This window comes from Bos indicus, chromosome 9 (assembly GCF_029378745.1).
Source record: "Bos indicus isolate NIAB-ARS_2022 breed Sahiwal x Tharparkar chromosome 9, NIAB-ARS_B.indTharparkar_mat_pri_1.0, whole genome shotgun sequence".
Lineage (NCBI taxonomy): Eukaryota > Metazoa > Chordata > Mammalia > Artiodactyla > Bovidae > Bos > Bos indicus.
Window position 1 is genome coordinate 38,573,504 of NC_091768.1, and position 27,247 is coordinate 38,600,750.

The window sequence follows — 27,247 nt, forward strand, 5'->3', positions numbered from 1 at the left end:
GTCTCTTATTACACTCAATTCATAGCATGAGAGATCCTAAACTGAGAGAAGCATTAAGATATTCTGATATTCCAGTCCAGTCACTCTCAACCCTGGTTCTCATTAGAATGACCTAGAGAATGTTTATAAACATCACTACCCACAGTCATTCTCCAGAAATTCTAATTTTTCTGGGATAAGACCCTAACTTTAAGCTTCCTTTCCAAACTAAATATCCTCATTCCTTCAGCCATGGCACTTGGGATCTTTAACCATTGTGGTTGCTACATGTGCAACTTAATCTATCAATTAGCATGTCATCCAGACATGATCTTGTGAGAGCAGAATACAGTGGGACTGTTACCCCTTAGTTTGGTCAGTGTTCATCTAAAATACATTGAAGTCATTGCAACTTACTCAGAATTAACTTTGTATTCATTCAGTATCCAATACTATGTTCTTGGGTACTTCCTATCTATTAGGCATAGTGATGGGTACTGTTTTGAGCAAAATGCCATCTTTGATCTTAAAGGATTTCTCACTTTCCTATTGCTCCAAAGTCCCAACGTTCATTGAAAACTTCTCTAGCCTTGGTTGATTAGTGTGTTGCAAGTAAGACAAGTAATTGAGTTCATGACTCAAGTAGGATTAGTGGACAACTGAAGACCTGGGTTCAAATCCTAACTTTCTATTTGTGACATAGGGAAAAAAAAGACTTAATATTTAATTTTATAGGTAAACCATGTGAAACTGCCAAGAGTTCACAGTTTTTGATCTATACATATGTCAATTCATTATGGTTGAACCTATTAATCATCTGTAAAAGAGAAAGAATAGCATCACCATCTAGCTCTCTGAATTGTTATAAAGATAAAATGAGCTGATGTAAGTTAAAGGATCTTGAAAACTATAAAGAAGTAAACAAATTGTCTCCATGCAGAATAAAGCTGTTCTGTATGCAAAGATTAGAAATTACTGTGTACTTATGAAAGAAAGCATGAAAATGTGAATAATTACAAAGGTATTAAAAATAACTATAAATAAAATCAAATTTTACATCCTGCATATGTTGGGTGACATCATCATCACCTCTATCACCATCATCATCACAGCTCTATCAGTAAAGACTGATTTTCTTTTCCAGGACCTTAAGAGCACATCTTCCCCTAGATATCAACTTCAGAGGATGCATGAAGGGCTTCCAGTTCCAAAAGAAAGATTTCAATTTATTAGAACAGACAGAAACCCTGGGAGTTGGCTATGGATGCCCAGAAGACTCTCTTGTAAGTACACAATTAAAAAGTTTTTAATAAATAGACAAGAACCTTACCTTTCTTAAAAGCTGACAAAACTCTTTTCTCTGTGATCCTGTGTACACCTTGGGTTCCTTTCTGCCATCAGCAGACAGAAGGATCATTAAGCTAAAAAGGCTTATGGGAATCCTCTGGACTTGTCCAGTTGCTTCACCCTTCAATGGCTGGAATGCCAAAGCCCAGAGAGGCTACGTGAGCATCTTCACTCACTCATAGTAGAGGAAGTAGGCAAGCTGAAACCCCATCTGTTAGCAGCATACAGAAGGAAGGCTAACAGGCCTGAATTCTAGCATAAACCAGAAATTAAAACATAACTATTAATATAGGAGCTAGCAGATAAGGCCTTTGGTATGTAGGAAATGGACATTTTAGGCATTTGATAATTATCACAAACTCTATATTCATACTTTCTTTGGCACACAGATATCTCGCAGAGCATATTTCAATGGACAGAGTTACATTGCTTCAAGTCAGAAAATATCTTTTTTTGATGGCTTTGAAGGAGGTTTTAATTTCCGAACATTACAGCCAAATGGATTACTGTTCTATTATGCATCAGGGGTAAGTATTTGTTTTTTGTGGTGGAAACTTCTTTGTGGTAATTGTTTTGTCTGTTAAAAATACTTCTAAGCACATTAAAAGTAATTTACAATTCAGATTAATTTTGACTCCTATACACACATGGAATGTCTCATTTCAAACAGTTTGTAAAATATTATAAATATATCATATGTGAGTTTTTAACCTGGGCTTCATAAACCTCCCTAAGGAGTGCATGAAGAGAATTCAGTGGGTCTGTGAACTAGGTGAGAAAAAATTAAATCTTTATTTTCTCTAATTAAAATTTAGCATTTTCTTGAATTGTGAATGTCAGCAACAAACCACAGTAATATTAGCAGTATCTATGATTTTGTCTTTAGTAGAAATTAAAGGTATTTTCCATTCCATGTTATAGTTGTCATATATATCTCAAAATACCATTTTTGTTTATTGCTACTTCTTTTTTTTTCACTTTCACTTTTTTTTAAAAATTTTGTTTCATTTTTTAACTTTACAATATTGTATTGGTTTTGCCATATATCAAAATGAATCCGCCACAGGTATACATGTGTTCCCCATCCTGAACCCTCCTCCCTCCTACCTCCCCATACCATATTATATCTGCTACTAGATTTTATTATTTAGTGCCTTAATGTAGAAGTACATATATATCACATATTTATCATTTTGGTATTTTGAAACTGTATTTCAATATAATTGGTTTCCTTTGTATTCCTACATATTTTATTGAGTGATTTTAAAATATTTTATGAAGGAGCCCATATGTGTTACCAAACTATTGAAAGAGTCATAGCACAAAATATGTTAAGAACCTCAGTGTATATATACAGTATGTGTGACTCAATTTATGAAATAGTTTTTAATTTGCTGTAGAACTTTAGCTACAGTCCATGGGTAGCAGTCCTTGGGATCACAAAGAGTTGGACACAACTGAGCAACTGAACTGAACTGAACAAAGATATACTATGTCAAGAATAAAATAACTTTTATAAAAGTTTGGTGACCTTCAAGTATTTATGTTGAGAGCTAACTGTAGAGATTGAGGCCCATATCGGGGAAGAAAAGGAAGATTATCATTTTGCCAATATTTTAAGGAATATTGCCAAACAATAAAGAAATTCAGAAAAATAGATGTTAACTTCTGCTATTTTTTAATTTTTCTGCCTCTGTAGATGGAAAGTGAAACATTTTTTTTTTCTGTTCTTTTTTTTTTTTTTTGGAGGCTAATTACTTTACAATATTGTGGTGGTTTTTGCCGTTCATTCACATGAATCAGCCATGGGTGTAATGTGTTCCCCATCCTGAACCCCCCACCCACCTCCCTCCCCATCCCATCCCTCAGGGTCATCCCAGTGCACCAGCCCTAAGCACCCTGTCTCATGCATCGAGCCTGGTCTGGCGATCTATTTCACATATGATATTATACATGTTTCAATGCCATTCTCCCAAATCATCCCACCCTCGCCCTCTCCCACAGAGTCCAAAAGACTGTTCTTTACATCTGTCTCTCTTTTGCTGTCTCGCACATGGGGTCATTATTACCATCTTTCTAAATTCCATATATATGCATTAATATACTGTATTGGTGTTTTTCTTTCTGATTTACTTTGTATAATAGGCTCCAGGTTCATCCACATCATTGGAACTGATTCAAATGCATTCTTTTTAATAGCTGAGTAATATTCCATTGTGTATATGTACCACAGCTGGAAAGTGAAACATTTTTAAAAGCCACAATAGCAAAATAACTCTTGCCTAGTCGTCTCACTACATCCCCAAGGAAGTTAAAATACTGGTTTTTCAAAAGTGAGGCTGATGACAGAAGAGAATTGCTTGAGTAAAGAAAGTAACTGACGCTGGGATAACAGCTACTTAGCATGACAAAATCACCTGAAATTTTCAGTTTAAACACAAGAAATTCCTCTTTCCATTGAAATGTGTCTAATTTTATAAGCAGCATACCAGTCCAGGCAATAGAGTATTTCCTTGTTGCTGTTCATAGAAATTATTTTTCAAGCAAACCTCTCACATGTGTGTGTTCCTTTAAGCAGTTCTATAAGTAAATGCTGAAAACATGTCCACCTTTTGGATTTCTGGCTTCCATTGTTAAAAAACCTGTGCTTGCGTTTCAGTCAGACATGTTCTCCATCTCACTGAATAATGGCACCGTAATCATGGATGTAAAGGGAATCAAGGTGCAGTCGGCAGATAAGCAGTACAATGATGGGCTGTCCCACTTCATCATCACCTCCGTCTCCCCAGCAAGGTATAGCTCCTCACTTTATACTCTTTCCACCAGGTGGCTCTACCTGTAGGACATGAATGCGTCCAAGGACCACTACTAACAGTAGACTATCTCTTATTACCTTTCTAGTGTTTAAAAAAAATGGTAGAGGAACAACTTACTTTTTTTTTTTAATTGCTGTTAATTTTTAAAACATGCCAAATAAGTCACTATAAAATTAATTAACAGGTATGTAAAAATTTTCCCAGTGAAACCATAAGCTATAATATCCTTGAAGGAAGTACCTGTACATACCACTTAAACTAAATGGAGTGCAGTGTTTTGTACATAGAAAAAGTTAGCAAACAACAGGTTTCATTAGGTTTTAATTAAACAATTGAGAAAGTTACATTTATGGTCACATTTTAAAAAGTCTTTGGAGAAGGAAATGGCAACCCACTTGCCTGGAGAATTCCATGGACAGAGGAGCCTGGTGGCTACAGTCTGTGGGGTCACAAAGAGTCAGACACAACTGAGTGACTAACACTTTAACTTCACTTTAAAAAGTCTTAACTTTATCTTTAAAGTATGTAATACTGTATTTCTCTTTCATAAAAGGAAAATTCTTTCTGCAAAAGCAATATATTTTCTGTTGCCACTATTCTGTGTCCATTCCTGGGGAGCCTTCCCATTAAAAGAAAATGTTAATAGTTCTTTTCAAGACGTCATTTCCAATCACTGTCAATGTGCTTTAGAATGAAAATAGCTTCCCACAAATGTGATTAAATGATCACCATGATTTATGTTCTGATTTTTCCACACCAAAAAAAAAAAAGTTACTGATGACTAGTCATTTGAACCTGCTTCTGTGGATTTAAATTCTGGTCATGATTTGGAGAGTCTTTTCTGCATATAGAAATATTCATCCATTTTATTCTGAGCCTCACAAAGAGTCTGGCAACTTGTTATCTTATCATTAACCAAATGTTTCATTTCTCAATTCCATGAGAAAACATACAACCTAGAATGGAACTCAAGTAATACGTTAGCTGTGTAGTGCTTAAAAAAGCTTTTTCCCTTACAGGTATGAATTGATAGTAGATAAAAGCAGACTTGGGAGTAAGAACCCTACCAAAGGGAAAGTGGAGCAGACCCAAGCAGATGAAAAGAAGTTCTACTTCGGCGGCTCACCCATCACTCCCCAGTATGCTAATTTCACCGGATGTATAAGTAATGCCTACTTTACCAGGTACAGTATTTTTAGTATTCATAAATCTGCATGATCAGTAAAGACGTTCAAGTTGATAATTAAAATATTTACCTTACTAAAACTAAGAACTATGAAATATTGGGGGCACAGGAGGGTAGTAATTAAATGCTTGCATGTGCTTGAAAAACTGACACACTTGGGTTTGTGTGTAAGTTTTTTGCCTTTTAATTTTTGTATGGCATCGGCTAAGTAAGCCTTTGTTTCTTCAGCTGCAAAATGCAGATAATAATAGGGCCTGCTTGGTAAACTTGTTACGAGGATTAATTGAGATAATGTGCATAAAGCACGTGGCATACAGCAGACTGTGAATGTTAAATGTGGTTACTTCTGTACTTACTGTCAGTGGTACAATACAGAGGAACATACCCAAATCATCCTCAGAGGTTTAAGAAAGTTTTTTATATTAATTTAATGCATGATTATTTTTTCATTAATTTTCTCTTGTTGAAATTTGGTTGATGCACAATATTATGTTAGTTTCAGGTATACTACATAGTGATTTGACATCTGATTGTTGTTCAGTCTCTAAGTCAGGTCTGACTGTTTTCAACCCCATGGACTGCAGCACACCAGGCTCCTCTGTCCTCTGTTATCTCCTTGAGTTTGCTCATACTCACGTCCTTTGAGTTGGTGATGCCATCCAACCATCTCATCCTCTGCCACCACCTTCTCCTTTTGCCTTCAATCTTTCCCAGTATCAGGATCTTTTCTAATGAGTCGGCTCTTCACATCAGGTGGCCAAAGTATTGGAGCTTCAGCTGCAGCATCAGTCCTTCCAATGAATATTCAAGGTTGATTTCCTTTAGGATCTACTGGTTTGATCTCCTTGCAATCAAAGGGACTCTCAAGAGTCGTCTCCAGCTCCACAATTCAAAAGCATCAATTCTTCGGTGCTCAGCCTTCTTTATGTGTTCAACTCTCACATCCATACATGACTACTGAAAAAACCATAGCTTTGACTAGACAGACCTTTGTCAGCAAAATGATGTCTCTGCTTTTTCAGATGTTGTCTAGGTTTGTCATAGCTTTTCTTCCAAAGAGCAAGCGTCTTTTAATTTCATGGCTGCCATCACCGTCCACAGTGATTTTGGAGCCCAAGAAAATAAAATCTGTCACTGCTTCCACTTTTTCCCCATCTATTTGCCATAAAGTGATGGGATTGGATGCCATGATCTTAGTTTTTTGACTGTTAAGTTTTAAGCCAGCTTTTTCACTCTTCTCTTTTGCCCTCATCAAGAAGTTCTTTAGTTACTCTTTACTTTCTGCCATTAGAGTGGTATCATCTGCATATCTGAGGTTGTTTCTATTTCTCCCAGCAATCTTGATTCCAGTTTGTGATTCATCTAGCCTGGCATTCATTTCTTATGATATACTCTGCATATAAGTTAAATAAGCAGGGTGACATTATACAGCCTTGACGTACTCCTTCCCCAATTTGGAACCAGTCCATTGTTCCATATCCAGTTATAACTGTTGCTTCTTGACCCGCATACAGATTTCTCAGGAGACAGTTGCGTATATGAAGTACTCACCAAGATGAGTCTACTAACCATCTTTCTCCATACTGTTATTAAAATGTTATCGACTATATTCCTTATGTTGTTTTATTAGATGCCCATGGCTTATTTATAAGTGGAGGTTTTTACCTCTTAATCCTTTTCACCAATTTTGGACTCACACCTCCCCTTCTGCATCCACCCATTTGCTCTCTGTATCTGTGACCCTGTTCTGTTGTTTGTTTTTTAGATTCCACTTTTAAGTGAAATCATATAGTAGTCTCTCTCCATCTGACTTATTTCATTTAACCTCTAGATCCATCCATGTCACAAATGGCAAGATTTCATTTTTCGTAGCTAAATAATATTTCATATACATGTACATAGCCCATCTTTATCCATTCATCTTCATCTGTCAGTCAGCGCTTAAGTTGCTTCCATATTGTGGCTGTTGTAAATAATGCTGCAGTGAAACCGGGGGTGCATGTATCTTTTCAAATTAGTCTTTTTGTTTTCTTCTGGTAAATACCCAGCAATGGAATTGCTGGATCATATGGTAGTCCTATTTTTAATGTTTTGAGAAGCCTATTTTCCATAGTGGCTGCACTAAGTTACATTCCTACCAACAAAACGTGAGGGTTCCCTTTTCTCTGCATCCTCACTAACACTTATTGTATCTTGTCTTTTTTATGATAGGCATCATGACAGGTGAGTGGTATCTCTTCGTGGTTTTGATTTACATTTTCCTGATGATTAGTGATGTTAAGCATCTTTTCATGTGTCTATTTTCTGTCTTTATGTCTTCTTTGGAGAAATGTCTGTTTAGGTCCTATGCCCCCTTTTTCAATCAAGTTGTTTGGTTTTTATGTTGAATTGTATGAGTTCTTTGTGTATTTTTTATATTAACCCCTTATCAGATATATTATTTGCAAATATCTTCTCCAATTCGGTAGACCGCCATGTTGTTTTATCCTTAACAAAGATGATGAGAACCCCCTGAGTTCAAAAATATGCAAGGGAGGAATTTAATACAGATTAAGTAACACAGATGAGGTCCTCATCATCCAGGACATGGTGAGGGAAGACATGTTCATCTGTCAGAGTGTGCTGGTGCCAGGCACAGAGTTATTGGTTAATTGGTTAAATGATCAATTAAAGGGTTCTAATTAAGATAGTGGTTGGTGGATAAAGACCCATCACATACACACACACACACACACACACACACACACATACATTAATTGCTAAAGTTCTTTGACTTCCATAGTTTCATCATATAATTCTGAACAACATTCTTAAGATTTTTCTTTCCTCTGTTACAAACACAGGTTGGATAGAGATGTAGAGGTCGAAGATTTCCAGCGGTATTCTGAAAAGGTCCACACTTCTCTTTATGAGTGTCCCATTGAGTCTTCACCATTGTTTCTCCTTCACAAAAAAGGAAGAAATTCCTCAAAGCCTAAAACAAATCAGAATAAAAAGGTAAAAGACAATGCTGCGCCAACTTCTAGATTGCCCTTTTACTCCACACATACAATTCTAGTCACTGGTGCTTTATTGAATTTACTCATTTGCAACTGTGTTTGTATGAAAGATATGATTTCTGTAGTATCTGATATTACAGTTTACCAGATTTGTTGTATCAGTTCTTATTCCCAAAGAAACAGTTTGAGTAAGCTTTTGCTCTTACTTCCAACTGCTTTTCATTACAGTGGTTAAAATTGCTCTGTATTTTATATAAAAATATATACTATATACTGTGATCATTCTCTAGTATCATTTGTTGTTGCATAACAGCCTCTAGTTTCTGTCACAGTCCTAGAAATCATTGGTTTCTGATCTTACCTTGTTTTCCTTCCTTCCTTGGCCTTCCTTTTAACCACTCACATCCACAGTTGATCTGTGGCATCAACTAGAGTGACTTGGCATTCAAAATCTTGAGTCTTAAATTGCGGTCACTGATGACTGTTCTCTCATTCGTTTTACACCTAGCATGTACATTATTTGCCTTCATTACAAATGAAGGTCCAATTCCTTCTCATTCTTTCAGTCTGACCCTCCCTACTCCTTCCTGGCCAATGTAAACAATGCAGTCAAGTGCCAGTGCTGCCATCCTGGTCCAAGCCTTTGTCGTCTCTCATCTGAATCTCTGTAATAGCCTCCCAACAGGCCTCCCTGTTTTACCTTGCTCCCCAGTAGTATATTCTCAGCACAACAACCAGATCCTTTTAAACATGCCTTATCATGTTACTTCTGTGTTCAAAATGATCCTCCCACTGCACTCAGAGTAAACACCGAAGTTCCTACAGTGTCATAGAGACCCTTATACTCACTTGCTCGTCTCCTCCTAGTGATCTACCAGCTGTTTCTAGAACAAGCCAGGTACACTCCTGCCTTAAGATCCTCCCTTGAGCTTTCCTCTTACCTAGACCGTGCTTCCCCCAAATGTCTGCATTGACAGCTTCTCAAGGATTGCCCAACTCTCATCTGATCCGTGAGGCCAGCCTTAACCCCTATTTTATTTTATTTGTTTTTTTAATTGAAGTATAGTTATACAATGTTACATAAGTTACAGGTATACAGTATATAGTGATTCACGATTTTTAAAGGTTGTACTCCGTTTATAGTTAATACAAAATATTGGCCGTGCTCCGCATGCTGTACAATATATCCTTGTAGCTTATTTTATACCTAGTAGTTTGTACCTCTTATTCTCCACCCTTGTCCTGCCCCTGCCCACTTTCCTCTCCCTGCTGCTGACCACTAGTTTGTTCTCTCTCTGAGTCTGCTTCTTTTTGTTATATTCGCTAGTTTGTTGTCTTTTTTAGATTCCACATATAAATGATATCCCACAGTATTTGTCTTTCTCTGACGTATTCACTTAACATTATGCTCTGCAAGTCCATCTATGTTGCTGCAAACGGCAAAATTCTGTTCTTTTTATGACTGAGTAGGTCCACTGTGTGTATGTGTATAATGCATGTATCTTCTTTATTCATCTTTTGATGGTCTTTTAGGTTTTCCATATCTTGGCAATTGTAAACAATGCTGCTGTGAACATTGGGTATATGTATCTCTTCAAATTAGAGTTTTGGGGTTAGTTTTGGATATATACCCAGGAGTGGAATTGCTGGGTCATATGGTAGTTCTGTTATATTTTTAGTTTTTTGAGATACCATCATACTGTTTTCCACAGTGGCTGCACCAGTCTGCATTCCCACCAACAGTGTAAGAGGATACCCTTTTCTCCACATCCTCACCAGTTTGTATTCTTTTTGATGATAGCCATTCTGACAAGTGAGAGGTGATAGCTCACTGTGGGTTTGATTTACATTTCCTTGATTTCTTGGATTTGCCCAGAACACAGACTTTTTTGGAGGTCTTATCTTTTTCCCATATGAGATTAAGAGTTTTGGGCTTCCCTTGTGGTCTAGTGGTTAAGAATCCACCTGCTAATACAGGGGATGCGGGTTCAATCCCTGGTCTAGGAAAATTCTACATGCCCTCCGCTTGCCACAATTAGAGAAAGCCTGTGCACAGCAACGAAGACCCAGCACAACCAATATATATATATATATAGTCGATCTGTTCCAGTCTGTATTACAATATTGTTTTATGGAAATTCCACACTGCTTTGTTTGACTAGTAGAAATCCTCCTCTACTTCCAGGACTACGGTGGATTTATTTTTATGTGTATAGTTCTTCTGACATTTCGATGGGAATTAGGGAGGGGGAAAGCTATGTGCATTCATTCAGCAATCCTGAACCAGAAATTGTCCTCTCCCCTCTGATCCTGTGTCTCAACCTGACTCTTGCTGTGTTCTCCAGCTCCCTAGCTCCAAACATTTCCTCTCTCTTCTTACTTTATTGCAAGATTTCTTCCCAAGTGGATCAGATTAGGCCACTCCCTGCTTTTCAAACCTGTGGTGCTTCTCATCACCTAAAAAACAAAACCCCATCCTTTACCAAGTCATCTAAGGTCCTTTCTATCCAGCTACAACCTGTCTTCCAATTTGTTGTTTAAAAGCCAAATCAATTTTCAGTCCTTAAAAAACAGGAACCATGTCTCACTCACCTTTCTGTTCCCCACCACACACTGCCCACTGAAGGCACACAGAAACATCGATTTTTTTTTTTCTTCTTCTTCTTCACTCCTACCTATTAGGTACTCAATAAACATTTGCTTGAATAAATGAGTAAATGACTGAATGCTCAGATTTACTTGCATTTACTTTTGCTTCAGAAATTGACTAAATAACCATTAAATATTAGTCTTTAGTTTCAGAACTGTAAATTTTAAAATCAATAGTGCAATTCTAAGAGCACAAAATAATTTTTAAAAATTGTTCTATATCCTGTCACATAAGTTTGCTACATATCTTATCACCCAAAACATTCTTTAAAAAATATTTTGAAGATGTTACTAAGTATTTAACTTTTTATGCAGGTTATATAAATAATAATATGTGTATTCAAGTGGTATTGTTGCATATAATATGAGGATTTTATCAAGTCTCTCAGTGGTCTTTATTGCCAATTTTTTCATTTTCCACCATTGATTAAAATGTACATTTAATTTAAATCACAGAGCACTCGTCTCTATAGCTTCACTATACAAATTGTTTTCTGACTGTAAATGGGAATTTGGGGTTTGTTAACATACTCTGTTGTCGTTTGTTGTTACTGCTGCAGCTGCTGCTGGCATTTGCTTAAGGCAGTAGAGGAATGGAGACGTCTAATATTTTACGAGTGGAATATGTACAAAGAATATACACTTTAATTATTTAATCATTATTGTTAATGATAAAAAATTAAAAGTGAATTTTTGCTACTAGTATGTCAGTTTTATCCCTTAAATGAGTCATTTCGTACTCTTACAGGGAGAGAAAAGTAAAGATGCTCCTTCGTGGGATCCTGTTGGCCTGAAATTCCTAGAGAGGAATATTCCAAGAGACTCACACTGCCAGCTTTCCAACAGCCCTAGAGCGATAGAGCACGCCTATCAGTATGGAGGGACAGCCAACAGTCGTCAAGAGTTTGAACACCTAAAAAGAGATTTTGGTGAAAAGTAAAGTAACACACTATCCGTTTAGAAACTTGATGCCATGGCTGGGCTTCATCCTTACTTGCCATATGTTATTTTTCCTATAATTTTTTTGCGCTACTTTAATCTTATTCTTTTTTCATCAAAACAATTACTAAATAGTACATAATTCATACTGTCCAATAAATAACATTCTCTGTGACTTTCTTCCCAAAAGTAAGAGGCATATGACAGCATTGTCCTAGGAGTTTGCTGTACTTAATGAGAAAGAAAATACAATCAAAGAAAGGAAGATGGGGGAAATTTTAAATGACTCATCATGTAACCTTACTGTCACCTTCCCTTTCCGACACAAATTGCTTTCAGACTGTAAGTGGGAATACGTCTGAAGACACTAAAAATACAAATGCACTGTGTCTCTGTTGACCCTCAAGCTATCTCTAAAGTTCATCACTTCTTCCTGGTGTTTCACAACTCTCCAAGTTATTTAGGATTATTTAAGATTTCTTTTAAAGTATTAGCACCCAGATATTCATATATACAGAGAAGGCAATGGCGCCCCACTCCAGTACTCTTGCCTGGAAAATCCCATGGATGGAGGAGCCTGGTAGACTGCAGTCCACGGGGTCACTAAGAGTCGGACACGACTGAGCGACTTCACTTTCACTTTTCACTTTCATGCATTGGAGAAGGAAATGGCAACCCACTCCAGTGTTCTTGCCTGGAGAATCCCAGGGACGGGGGAGCCTGGTGGGCTGCCGTTTATGGGGTCACACAGAGTCGGACACGACTGAAGCGACTTAGCAGCAGCAGCACTCTTATATAGCTCTTTCAAACATTCATACCGTCAGTGGATTCAATAAGAAACTCCTAATTTCCTATTTGCCTAATAGGCAGAATCAGTATTTTGTACTCTTCAGGAGAAACACAGAGTTAATCAAACTGGAAATTAGCTTAATAAATGTACCTTATCTATGGCCTAAAGCTGAATTTCTAGAAATTTTATTTGATTTCTATACATTTTGGTAGCTGTTTTTAGCATGTGATATCCATTGATTAATTTTTATGGGGAGAAAACTGAATCTGTATTTTAGATAGTACATAAATCATATTGTTTCTATGCAATTTTTATATGCATATTAATTGCTCTCTATTATTTTGTCTACATGAAGCTTCCTTAGCATAAAGATTTTTACTAAATTAAGTGCAATCAGTTTTTCAAAGCAAGACATGATATTATCCTTTACTGAAACACTTTTTAAAAAAAATTTTTAATTGGAGGATAATTGCTTTACAATGTTGTGTCGGTTTCTGCCATACAATGTGAATCAGCCATAATTATGCATATATCCTCTCCTTCTTGAACCTCCCTCCCACCCCCAACCCCATCGCAACCCTCTAGGCATCTCTGGTTTGAGCTCCCTGTGTTACATGGCAGCTTCCCACTAGCTGTCTATTTTACATATGGTAATGTATACGTTTCCATGGTACTCTCTCAGGTGGTCCTGCCCTCTCCTTCCCTCACTGTGTCCACAAGTCTGTCCTCTCGTCTGCGTCTCTATTCCTGCCCTGCAGATAGGTTCATCAGTACCATTTTTCTAGATTCCATATGTATGTGTTATTTTATGAAACTTGTTTTTCTCTGATTTACTTCATTCTGTAGTAACAGGCTCTAGGTTCGTCCACCTCACTAGAACTGATTCAAACTCTTTTCATGACTGAGGACTACTCCATCGTACATATGTCCACAGCTTCTTTATTCATCTGTCATTGGACATCTAGGTTGCTTCCATGTCCTGGCTATTGTAAATAGTGCTGCGATAAACATTGGGGTACTGGTGTCTTTTTCAGTTATGATTTTCTCAGGGCATATGCCCAGCAGTGAAATTGCTGGGTCTTATGGTAGTTTTGGGCTTCTGAGGTGGTGCTAGTGATAAAGAACCCACCTGCCAGTGCAGGACATGTAAGAGATGTGGGTTTGATCCCTCGGTCAGGAAGATCCCCTGGAGGAGGGCACGGCAAATACACTCCAGTAATCTTGCCTGGAGAATCCCATGAACAGAGGAGCCTCGTGGGGTATAGTCCATAGGGTCGCAAAGAGTCAGACACAACTGAAACAACTTAGCACGCATGCATATGGTAGTTTTATTCCCAGTTTTTTAAGAAATCACCACACTGTTCTCCATAGTGGCTGTATCAATTTACATTCCCACCAACAGTCCAGAGGGTTCCCTTTTCTCCACATTTTCTCCAGCATTTATTGAAACAACACTTTCTTAAATGTGGGATTTATCCTTGTTGTATGAGGAAATGGAGGATTTACATTTTTGAATTAGCAGTGCTTACCCGATATTCACAATAATAATAAGATGTAATTAGAAGTAATGTTGCTTGGGATTAGATCAGATGGCTTTATTCTTCCTTACGCTGTATTGTCTTGGGAAGTTAGAGATCACAGTCTTCTTTGACAAGTGGTAAGCTTTTCCTTCTCATTTACCAGATCCCAGTTTTCCATTCGTCTGAAAACACGTTCCTCCCATGGGATGATTTTCTATGTCTCAGATCAAGAAGAGAATAACTTCATGACTCTGTTCTTAGCCCATGGCCGCTTGGTTTTCATGTTTAATGTTGGCCACAAGAAACTGAAGATTAGAAGCCAGGAGAAATACAATGATGGACTGTGGCATGATGTAAGTTGAAGACAGAGAATATTATTATCAGCAAACGTCCACCATTCTGATACCCCACTAGTGGTTTCTCTAGAAACATCCATTTACAAATTTTATTGCTATATGTTCAGAGTTCAGTTTCAGAAACTTTCGTTAATTTATTACAAAAATCTTGAAGCTTATTATTTTAAAAGAAATATAATCTGAGTATAATTTTTTTGACAGATCAGCTATTTTTAGTGCAGTTATTTTAAACAAAAGATCAGTGGTCAGCATAAGCTGAAGTTTGGTTTCTATAAGGATTTTTCACTTGACTGGGTTTTATTCCACTGCCTATAATATTCTAAATTTTCTATGATTGCTGAGTGTCTCATAGACTAAGCTATGGAAGGTACAAAATAGAGTAAATCTGTTAGGAAGAAAGGATACAACAGGTAGAATAACCTAAATATCAAAGCAATTCAGTGTGTGTATAGTGGGAAAAATAAGCAATGTCAGCTGTATTACTGGGAAGAAAGGATACAACAGGTAGAACAACCTAAATATCAAAGCAATTCTCTGTGTGTGTATAGTGGGAAAGTAAGCAATGTCAGCTGCATTACAATTAATTATAATTAAATTTAGAAGTGAGAGCATGTAGGCTGCCAGCTGGGACAGAGAACTCTGCTAAACATAAGCTGTGTTCAGAGATTAAGCCTGTAACTTTAAATCAGGCTTCAAAAGAAGAGACAAACTCCTGACCTTTGGTGAAAGGACCACTGTTTAAGGAACTTCCGCAGCACTGCAAATGATAGCACAGTTGGGAGGAGAAGCAGCACAGCCTTTCCACTAATCTTTGGATGTACTAAAGATACGCTGTTGTCCTTCTCTCCATCAAGGTGATATTTATTCGGGAAAAGAGCAGCGGCCGAATGATAATTGATGGGCTTCGAGTCTTAGAAGAAAGTCTTCCCCCTACAGGAGCTGACTGGAAAATCAGGGGTCCTATTTATTTGGGAGGTGTGGCTCCTGGAAGGGCTGTGAAAAATGTCCAGGTAAGCCAGGTGTGATCAGGTAGAGCCATCCACCTTTAGAGTTGAAAGATTGTTTAATGTAGCCCTGGCTTCACGATTAGAAAACTGGCAAAAGTAAAACTGTACTTTGGCTGGAGATGGGATACATAAGTGGGTATTGTTTTATGGTTGTCTGTCCACCCTGTGACATCACAAAGCCTGGAGTAACCTTTTGATTCTAAGGTAGAGGTGAGATGAAAAATGTTTCAGAGGTATAAACTGTCATGAAAAGTTATGTCTCAAGGGCATGCTTATTTGTTCAGCAAGTACTCATGCTTTTAGTCTTAAAGAACACCCAAAAGAGAATTCCCTGGTGCTCCAATGGTTAGGACTCAGTGCTTTCACCGCCCAGGCCTGGGTTCAATCCCTGGTCAGGGAACTAAGATCCTGCAGGCTGCATGGCACAGCCCCCCCCCCAAAAAAATTACCCAAAAAAGAAAGCAAGTCATTATATTATATATTATTGGGTTAAAAAGAAAAACTTTCAGGCCATTATGTAAACTATGATCTCATCTTCATTTCTTACACACACACACACATACACACAATTTGTAATTGTACAAGGAAATGTGGCTACCCCTTGGGGGACATGAGGATATGGTAGAAGAAAACAACATTATTTTTGTAATGTAAAAGTTTAAAATATTGGACCTTCAAAAATATTTAGCAAAAAAAGGAACGCATCAAAGGACTAAGCTTATTTTTAATATAAATACAGGTTTGACTTTAACACAAAGAATACACTTCTAAGATCCATTAAATGGCTTCCCTGGTGGCTCACTGTAAAGAATCTGCCTGCCAATGCAGGAGATTCAGGTTTGATCCCTGGGTCAGAAAGATCCCCTGGAGAAGGAAATGGCAACCCACTCCAGTATTCTTGCCTGGAAAATCCCATGGACAGAGGAGTCTAGCAGGCTACAGACCACAGGGTCGCAAAAAAGTCAGACACAATTTAGTGACTAAACAACAACAACAAAGATCTATTAATATGTGTGTGTAAAGCAAAAATGGGGGGAAATGTTCATATTTAATTTTATTTTAGATGAGTAGCCCCAATTCCATGACAGCTTCTTTAAAAGAAAGATTTCTAAAACTGTGAAATCGGTTATCTAAAGTGGCCCGTGTTTCATGTCCTGTGGTATGATAAATGCTCAAACACAAGCCAATAAAGCAAATTCTCTGCTGTTTATTTAACCATGGTAGATTTAACAGTTTAGTTCTTTGCTAGCCCTTATCAGCATTAGGTGATCTAGGGCACAGCTGTCTTTCTTGAAGAAAACAAATGAGAATATTTCTAATTCAGTTTGAAAACCACAGCTGCAATTTACCTTGTTGTGAAAAATGTTGAAATTTTTGTACCTTAATTACAGTAGGCTATTATTACCTAATACAAAATTCTAGCTTCAAAGATCTAGTTAAAAAGCAACAATCTGGAAAATGATCGATTATTCAGATAGCTAAAACAAATAGGGCAAGAAATTACTAGGTTCCTCTCAGGACACAAATCCCTTCATTGGTGCGTCTGTGAGTGTTGAGAAAATGGATTTTAAGAAATGCCTTCTCCTCTCAGATAAACTCGGTCTACAGCTTCAGTGGCTGCCTCAGCAATCTTCAGCTCAATGGGGCCTCCATCACCTCTGCTTCTCAGACATTTAGTGTGACTCCTTGTTTCGAAGGTCCAATGGAAACAGGAACATACTTCTCAACAGAAGGAGGTTACGTGGTCCTAGGTAACAATGACTTATGTTAAAATGTGAATCATGAAATACTTCTTTCCTGGAGATGGCTAACAGGGATATTGGGCCCAAAGTTAAAAACCAGAATAGCAAACTCAGCCCTTGAAAATAGTCACTTTTCATAAGGACCACCTTTCTCCTCTGCTGCCGTCCAAATAGACACATGGACCATGCCAATCCCTGTTTGCTTTCCCCAGCCAGTGCTTCTCCACAGCTGCCAAACCTCTGGGGATAGACCATCTTGGCTCCTTTAGACTTTCTGTGCTGCACCGTGGTCTAACCTGTGTGGGCTTTTGGCTACCTCACACACTGAGGTTTTGTTTTCTCTGCTCATTCTAAGCAGCACCCATTGTTCCTGCTAAGGAAAGTTCCACTTCCTCCCGTCTCCAGCAACTCCGGCAGACAAAGCTATCCTTAAAAACTTTTCTTTCTGGATTTTTATTCTCAACTCTTACTCTCACTCAACAAAGTTTTCATTGTGTGCCTCTGGTATGACAGTCCCTGTGCCAAGTGATGGAACATAATGGTTCTAAAAATAAGGAAATAAAATCCTAAACAGACTACACACAATCACCATCCAGTCCATTCCGACAGCATTCTGTAGAGCAACCATTAGGTGTGAGGAGGGCACCAGAACAGTGCTGAGAAAGAAGACAGGAGAATGTTCCTGCCTTCAACATGCCCTGAATAAAGACCTGACAGAGCAGCGGTTATCCCTTCTTAACCCATCCCCACGTCCGACAGAATAACTGGAGGCAATGTTTCCTCTGTGTCTAGTTCACGATTTTACTTTCCTTTCTCCTTCTTTACCTCTACTAAAACACCAACAGGCACATTCCTCTGCCTTTCATTGAATTTCAGTGAAATGAACTCAAAGGTTTAGACAGCCTGAAAAGCATAGCAACCTGCACAATTTATGTTCTCAATAAACATTAATAGCAGGAAAACTTTAAAAACTGATCTATAAGAAGCCACGTGAAGTGAACACTATTAAGATGCCCAGCTTTTCGGTGAGTCTCTTGGAGTGAACACGGCTGTTCTTAAGAAGAATTCATTTTCTTGCATCACTGCAAAAACAGCTCCTAACCGCTTTTGCTGTTCTTACTTTGTCTTTCCTCCCAAATGCTCTGCAGCACTGGCTCCAGTGATCTCTTTTAAGAATTATTTTAAATACAGATCTGATCAAGTCAGCTCCCATGGTCAATGTCTGCAGTATAAAGTCTGTCTTCCCTACTGGAGCCCTGGAGCCCTTCCCCGTGTGGCTCCTGCTGGCCTTCCCTACTCACCCCGCTCCACCCTCACTCACAGGGCAAGGACAGTCCAGCCACACTGGCCTCTCCAGGTGCTCTCCAGACGTCCCAGACTCTGCACTTGTGTTCAGACCAGTTCTTCCTAGTTAGCTCTTTCCTGCTTCTCACTTTTGAAATAATAAATGGTCCTGCTGGTTGGAATCAATTTTTCCTCACCTGAGCTCCCATAGCCATGACGTATTTTCAGCATGCTGTTTCCACCCCGTACTCCAGACCTGCTCCGAGCTTCCAGTGTGTTTGACATGGAAAATGACACTTTCTACTTACCTACTGAAAAATGTATCAAACTTTCCAAAAGAGATACAAAAATATGCAATTACAAAATCATGCCATGGTTACAAAATTTAGGTTTCTGTTCTTGAGAACTAATAGTATTTCTCTCCACAGATGAGTCTTTCAATATTGGATTGAAGTTTGAGATTGCATTTGAAGTCCGTCCCAGAAGCAGTTCCGGAACCCTTGTTCACGGCCACAGTGTCAATGGAGAATACCTAAATGTTCACATGAAAAATGGGCAGGTAGCGTGTTAAGAATTGTTTTAAGTCTGTCTTCTCTGACCTTGGATTCTAGATCTGAAGCAGTTTTATTTCACAGAATCATTTCATCGATCTTTCCTAACTGAGGGGAAAAACAAACAACAGGAAAGCTAAAACATAAAATTTAAATGCAGGTAATTTTTGGATTCAGATTCATATGTTGAGAATTGATTAGAATTTGATTAGAGCAAAGAGCCATGAAATTGTGGCAAAGCCAAAAAAATCAATAATTAAAAAGTTTTAATAAAAGAATCAGAAGAGGAATTTTTTACAACAAATGGAAGCAGCAAATGTTCATTTTGTCTATAATATGTATGCATACCATACATACATTCTTTTCAGCTGCTAAAAATAAAAAAAAATTGTTATAATTAAACACCACTTTCATCCCCAAATAATATTACTAAAGAACATTCATGAGAGTATTCAAATAAATATGAAGCATATTTTCATCAATGCCCCTAACTTAATATAATTGATTTTCATTTGAGTTCCAGTATATTCTATGAAACCATATAACAATGAGAACAAATCCTTATATGGTTCTTAGTGTGGGTCAGATACTATTCTAAATGCCTTATATGGATTAACTCCTTTAATCCCAATAACTCTGTGAAGTGAGTACTACAGTTATCACCCTTATTTTGCAAATGAGAAACGTGGCACAGTGAGGGAAGTAGGAGCGCTCGAGTATGAGCCCAGGCAGCTGGCCCTAGAGGCCAGCTCTTCCTCAGTACCTTTACCTGCCTTGTACAGCACATTCCATCTTTAAAGGAATTCATTGTGCTATCTTACTGTTCCTCTGCCCCCTCTTCTCTCCGTTGTCTTTATTTTGTTCTCTTTCTGAGGAACACATTTCCTCTAGTCTACTGAACAGTGACCCCTTGTGTTCAAATTGCAAAGCTACTGTCTGGATGTTCAAAGTTTTGCTTCCCTGTGGTAAATCTAAGAAATCTCATCTTATCCCAAAGAGGAGAAATGAAATGAAATTCCACAATGTGCGCTGTTTTTTGCAGGTCATAGTGAAAGTCAACAATGGCATCAGAGACTTTTCCACCTCAGTGACACCCAAGCAGAGTCTCTGTGATGGCAGATGGCACAGAATTACAGGTGAGGAAAGCTGTGTGTCCTGGGTTTCCCTGATAAAGTGAGCCTATACACCCACCTCTGACATGATGACTTGAAAGAACTTTGTATAACTTATACGACAGAATAAGAAATAACTGACAGTCTAAAAGTAGTCAAGAAAAGAGAATAAATGCTAATGTACTAAAATTTGTATATTGAATCCACATGTGATTTGAAAATATTAATGCTGCCAGAATAGTCTTATGGAGTTGTTTAAATAATGCATTATTTATGAAGCAAAGAAAAAGTATCAGAAAGAGTATTCTAAATAGTCTCCCTTTCAAAGGAAAATTTTACAGTGATTGGTTAGACATTGATGTTTTCAGTGATTAGAGGGAAGTGTATGGTTTATTCTGGAATAAATAAAACCTATTGCTATAATAAATTATTCCCTTTCATGTGAAAATTAATCACCTCAATATCACTTATGACCACTCTTTTCCCTGTATTTCAGTTATTAGAGATTCAAATGTGGTTCAGTTGGATGTAGACTCTGAAGTGAACCACGTGGTTGGACCCCTAAATCCAAAACCAGTTGATCACAGGGAGCCTGTGTTTGTTGGAGGTGTTCCAGGTAAGAGTTATTTAAAGTGACGAGTTTCCAAATCCAAAAAAACACTTAAGTTCTCATAACTGTTATTACAGTATTAAGAGCTATGTATTTTTATAATTCACCTAGTAACTCCAAGAATTTTATATACAATGTCATTTCATAGGGGACTTTCTCAGGAGGCGGAGTGGTAAATAACCTGCCTGCCAATGCAGGCAACACAAGAGATGTGGGTTCAATCCCTAGGTCAGGGCGATCCCCTGGAGTAGGAAATGGCAACCCGTTCCAGTATTCTTGCCTGGAAAATTCCATGGACAGAGGAGCCTGGAAGATACAGTCACTGGGGTCACAAAGAGTCGGACATGATGAGCGACTGAGCACACACACATCCTTTCATAGGAAAATGTATACTGACAATTACGAAGCACACAGCACATCCGAGGATCAAAACAAAGTAACAGACAAGAACCACACGCAGCATGCTAAACAGTAGATACTACTCTCCCTCTGCTGTGTCTACTGAATTTTTTCTCTTCTCTTTACACACACCTCTCACATACACACAGCGAAACACACTGTTTTCTCTCTTACACAAAGAAAACTCATTTGCTATTGCTGCTGTAGGATCTGAGAACCTTAGAAGACTAAAAGTTTGGTGACAATTACTCCTCTTCCACACTAAGAGAATACACAGTTCTTCCCGTCCAGGACTAGTGTGAAACGTGGAAACAGCTGCAGACCATAAGTTCTGTTGTTCCTACATAGTGACATTCCCTGCGAGAGGTTCCCAGCTGCAGTTCTGTAAACATCATCAGTAACATCAATGCTGTCATCTGCCAAGAATGGTGGATAGTCCCAGATGGTGATGGGGCACTTATGGACCCCCCACAATTACTTTAAGCCTCTAAAGCAGGGACCATGACCTTTTGTTGAAAGTGTTTATTTCACACACTTCATTCACTAGGGAAACCTGAATGATAAAGGTAGCATGAGGGAAAAACCAAGCTTTTACAACTGGCATTTGGTGAGGATTTAAAGGAAAAACTTAACATAGTTTTTCCTTGCATCCTAACTATACTATTTTAGACTAACCCATGTAAAGGCAAATAATGCTTTAACCAACAGAGTGAGAAAGATTAAGCATCCAGTCTTGGGTACTCACAAAATAGTAGCAACTAAGCAGTCCTCTGCTTTGTAATGTGGATTTTTCAAAATGCCAGTATAGACAGTAACAACTCACTGATGCAATAGGAGACCCTCAGAAAGCAGTCTTTCTGCTTTACTTCTATTATCCACTCCTGTCTCCATTCCTTAGGCCTCTCCTCCTGCTCCAGGCTTCAGTTCTGAAATACTGGCAAAGACCACATTGCACTTCATGCAGGTACAGTGAGGAAGACGGGTGCTGTCAGTCCTTCCATTTCTGCACGTTGCTTTCTTCCTGGAGATCACAACATAGTTTACAATATTGCAGGTTCCCAGAGGCCTACAGGATCAAAGTCAGCCTAGCATGCAAGGTCCTGATTATCTCTCCCAACTTTGCCCCCTTGCTCTAGGGCCTCCCCCTACCTCCTGGGGCTTGCAGTTCTCTGAATGTTCAGTAGTGAACTTTGCTCCAGGCCTTCACACAAGAGCAAAAGGCCTCAATTTCTAGAAAATGTTCTTCTTTCTTGCTTCTCCCACTTCTCCACCAACTTAACTCCTATTGACCTTGAGGATCCAACTCACACTTCTTACGCACATGCCCTGCCCCACCCCACCCTGAATATCACTTTTATGGCACTCACTGCAGAATATTGTTGAAGCTAAATAGCATACTTCTTGCTTCCAGAGAGCATGACTTCCTCACACAACAAACATGTACATGCTTTCGCTTCAGTCATGTCCGACTCTTTGCGACCCAATAGACTATAGCCCGCCAGGGTCCTCTGTCCATGGGGATTCTCCAGACAAGAATACTGGAGTGAGTTACATTTCCCTTCTCCAGAAGATCTTCCTGACCCAGGGATCAAACCTGCATCTCTTATGTCTCCTGCATTGGCAGGCAGGTTCTTTACCACTCGCACCGCCTGGGATACTGAGTGTCTATTAAGCACTGTGCTAGGCTCCAGGAGATGGACCAAACAAGCATGGCCCTCCCTCACAGAAGTTACAGTATTTGTTCTTCACTTTGCACCTGAAGTGCTTACTGCATCATTCAGACACATATTTATCTCTCTGATTTCTGGTTTTTTGAGTCTCATTCCAGCATGACACACTACCATGATCTCTCACTACAAGACTTGATCCACAGGCTGGCTGGGCAGGATCCACCTGAAGCCAAATTCTGCCTACCTGAGACATATTATGAATAGCAAATTTGAGCTAATGAGCCAGCACACAGGAATTAGCAAGGCCAGTGAGGTCTACCCACCAGCCCGCACCACTGCAGCTTTTAATTCCATCTACAGATCATGCAGCAAGTCTAGGACAAAAAGTATAATTTAAGCTGAACATCATTAATTACATAATTTTTGAGCTGTTCAAGATTAACTCCACCAAAATCACATCAGAAACTGGGGCATGAAAAAGAATAACTAAAGGAAATTAGGCATAAACAAAACCACTGTATGTACTGAAATCTTAGAATCCCAACCAGTGCTCTTATACCAGGCAGAGCTCTGGTAACACACTATTTCTATCAACAAAGAGTTAATGCATTGAAATTCATGAAGTTTGTATCAGAAAATTCAACTTTATTGTATGATCGTTTAAAAATCAAAATTAGATGTTAAGTTTTTGAGTTAGCAACTATGTATTCCTCTGCTGAAAATCTTGCATTATTCTGTATATAGTCAAGCTTTCAACCTGAGAAATGTTTGCTCTTAAAATCATGTGTTGATTTTATTAATCAATTACTTAGCGTTCTGGGGCACTTTGCCACCACTGTAATAAATTGTATAGTGAATTATGCAAACCATAATTTCTATATGAACTGTTTCCTCTAGAATTTGTCCCCCATGAACCAAACAGTGGTAAGCCTGGGCAGAGTCAAAATCCATGTTCTAAAACTAGTATCTAAAATGAACAGAAGAAAGAGATGTTTTACCCCTTATATTCTTTCCTGTTCACTCTTTATTCTGATGATGTACATATACTGCACAGTCTTGAAGAATGACAAAAGTATGACAAAAAGTCATACTAATCTAGAGACAAGGGGAATTGACCTCTTAGACCCCTTCCAAATCTAGAACTTGATGCTTATCATTCTAAATATGAAATACTATTTCAGTGATTTTCAATAAACAAAGCTTCTGCATATTCTTAATCTACATTGCTTAGAAAACTTATTACAGCTGCCTGATGGTATTTAACTTGCTGTCCTTTTTTATGTTCTTTCCCAAGTTACTGATTTCTGAGTGTTTTCCATCTTTTTATCTGCCACTGTTCACATAGCTGTTTTGTACCTAATAATAAACTTTGACTAAATGGATTTTAATTTCATGATATTCCTAAGCTCCCTAAATTGCTTTAAATTATATTGCTTATATCATTTCAACACATTTAATTGTGTCTGTACAATTAATAAGCACAAGGCTTCTTCCAGATCTCTAAGATAAGGGGAGAAAGTTCCTCTGGCATACCCCAGGGCACCTGTACCCACACAAAGACTAGGCTAGTTATCTTTATCCTATTTATAGTTCTTAAACCCTGAGAGCTCAGGAAAATTAAATTTTAGTTTATTTGAATTCATTATTTTCTCATTATATTTTATGAGCTTGGCAAAAATGTGGAGGATTAAGGATGAAGGGTAATGATACAAATTAAACAGAAACATTAACCAGTTCCAAGAAGAGTCTGGAAGCTGAATTTTCTTTCCTGTCTCAGTAAACCATACAAAATAAGTGAGGCCCAGGTGAAATTAACTGTAAAAAGCATAAGCAAATCCTGAAAACTCACTGCTGAGATTTTACTTGTAAATGGTAAATTTCAGTGGTAAATACACAGCTGAATTATACTCAAAACTCTAAAATTACTACATGTTCATATTACTTCAAAAGCAGATAATGTTCCTAAAAAATAAGTAAATTACTATATTCCATCTTTGACATGTAAATCATCTTGATAATGTAAGTGGTTATGACATGTATTTTTGCCACAAAGTAGTATTTGGGCTTGGGATGCCTCGATTGCAAACTTGGTGTTCATTTCTTTTTCCAGAGTCTCTACTGACACCACGCTTGGCCCCCGGCAGACCCTTCACAGGCTGCATCCGTCACTTTGTGATTGACGGGCGCCCGGTGAGCTTCAGTAAAGCAGCCCTGGTCAGCGGCGCCGTGAGCATCAACTCCTGTCCAGCAGCCTGACACAGCAGAGCCATCCAAGCACAAAGTTCTTTAGAGCACTGAAAGAAACACAAGGCCAGCCAGGAGGAGTGGCAGTGCTTCCTCTCGGTAGAAGCTTTCATCTAGTTGAGCAGGACTTAAATGAGTCATCAGGGACTGGATGTTTATTTCTTACTTGGATTCTTACCTTGGATCCAAGATGTCTGCCATGGATAACAATCAAAGGAGCATTAAACTTACCTGTATTTTATAACTTCCTGCTGGTGAAATTCCTGTTCCTGTTTCTAATAAAATAGAAGGGATTCTAAATAAACACTGGCACATATTTTTAAAGTGTGGCTAGATCCTCAGATTCCTCTTTCATTTAGAGATGGTAACATTAAACTTAAACCAAACTGTCTTTAGTATACTTCCTTTATCCTGAAAAGATTTACTGATTTACATAAAACCTAAATTAGATGATCAGATTTGCTTTTACCACTTTGGTCTATCAGGATAGCAAGAATATTTTAGGCTTATCAAGGTTTAATAAATTTCTAACAAATTATCAGAATGGTAATTTGTTTCCAGATAAGAAAAAAAAAAAAGGATGCCTCAATCAAATAAATGCTTATTTTTTTCCCTTTACTTCCTTAAAAGAAAAATAAAATTGTGTGAGGAGAGGCTCTTGTAGGATATTGTTACAGTGCATTTTGTAGGAATCATGAAGGACATTATATAGCAAAGAGTAAGACAAAATCACGCATCCACTTAAAGTATAAAAGTCCTTTTATTAAAAGTTTTTCCCCACATACCTGCAACACAAATAGTCTTATTTATAAAATGTTATAATCATATTAAGGTATATATAGTAATAAAATCTAGAAAAGGAAAAATTGGTTTTACTAGCTGATAGGATATTAAAATATAGAAACTGAAATAAAAGAATTATACATGAAAAGAAAATCAGCATTGAAGACAAAATGAGAAAATAGGCCCTCATATCAACAGGACTGAAGGTATGTAAGAGGAGTAACGGGGGTATGGGGAGGAAGTATAAAATGTTTTGAGGAATTACTAAGGGAATAAAATAATCTCTTACATATATATATATGTAATTATTTACATTCCCCTACTACCCTCATGTCTCTGATACATTAATAATGATGATGATGACCAGTGAAAATAGCTAATATCTACTCACAGAGGACTTACTAAGTGCCAGCCTCACAATAAGGTAAATTGAAGTAGGTTTCACTTGATAATCACACATCCTACAAGGCAGCATTTACAGGTGAGAAACCTGAGATTTAGAACTGTTAAATAACGTGCCAGCTGTCATTCAGCTAGACTGAGGAGCCAGAATTGGTAACAGGACCGCTGCCTACCTCCAGAGCCAGCGTGAGTGTCCCCTTCCTTCTTGCCTCCAGGGGACTGTCTGCCATCCAGCTGAGGCCAACCCGCAGCTGGTCTCCAAAGCTGGAGTCACAAACTCAACCACCTACCAAGCCAGAAAGGTATCATAAGAGTGAAGCTGGTTGGGTCTGACAGAAAATCAAAAGGGCACTTGCCAAGGCTCATCTAGAAAGGCAGCAGGTACTCGGCCAATTATTACTATAGAAGAACACAAGGCTTAAAGGGCCAAAGTTTCCAAAAGAAGATGGAAATGTGAAATTTGAGGGGTTGAAATGGCCTGATTTTTCAGTTAGTAACTAATTAAAAACAACAGCAATTAAAATGACAAAAAACACTGGGCAGACCAAACAAAACCTTCTGAGAGCTAAGGGGCTCTGGGCTAATGTGGTTTCTGGGCTAAAGACTGAATCCAGTAGGGCCTTAACTAGTATAGGTTGAACCAATGCTTCAAACACACTAAGCCCTCACAGTATTTCCTACACTAGATCAAAGCAGGAGGCAGTAGCTCTGAAACACCCTGCCATTTTCTTTTTCCAAAATTTTCCTGAGACATCCTAGAGGGCCCTTCTGTCCCTTCATTCTCAGCAGTGGCCCAAAGTCAACTCCACCAGCCAAGCTGAAGACTGGCTGGACCTCCAGTAGCTCCAGCTGGTGTGTACAC

The 27,247-nt window shown here is 38.3% G+C and overlaps 1 protein-coding gene across 4 annotated transcripts in view; it reads left to right on the top strand.

The window, feature by feature from the left end:
• Nucleotides 1–25,504, top strand: part of LAMA4 (laminin subunit alpha 4) — a 147,333-nt gene extending 121,829 nt beyond the window's left edge. For all 4 annotated transcript variants that reach the window (XM_019967183.2, XM_070795945.1, XM_019967185.2 and 1 more), the window contains 13 exons: nucleotides 1,124–1,262; nucleotides 1,716–1,853; nucleotides 3,986–4,119; nucleotides 5,162–5,326; nucleotides 8,172–8,325; nucleotides 11,725–11,912; nucleotides 14,389–14,578; nucleotides 15,436–15,591; nucleotides 17,180–17,339; nucleotides 19,043–19,173; nucleotides 20,208–20,301; nucleotides 20,774–20,893; nucleotides 25,067–25,504. In XM_019967183.2, the coding sequence (XP_019822742.2) occupies nucleotides 1,124–1,262; nucleotides 1,716–1,853; nucleotides 3,986–4,119; nucleotides 5,162–5,326; nucleotides 8,172–8,325; nucleotides 11,725–11,912; nucleotides 14,389–14,578; nucleotides 15,436–15,591; nucleotides 17,180–17,339; nucleotides 19,043–19,173; nucleotides 20,208–20,301; nucleotides 20,774–20,893; nucleotides 25,067–25,212 (1,915 nt within the window). In that variant the 3' untranslated portion in view covers nucleotides 25,213–25,504. The remainder of the gene's footprint in view (nucleotides 1–1,123; nucleotides 1,263–1,715; nucleotides 1,854–3,985; nucleotides 4,120–5,161; nucleotides 5,327–8,171; nucleotides 8,326–11,724; nucleotides 11,913–14,388; nucleotides 14,579–15,435; nucleotides 15,592–17,179; nucleotides 17,340–19,042; nucleotides 19,174–20,207; nucleotides 20,302–20,773; nucleotides 20,894–25,066) is intronic.
• Nucleotides 25,505–27,247: the final 1,743 nt, after the last annotated feature.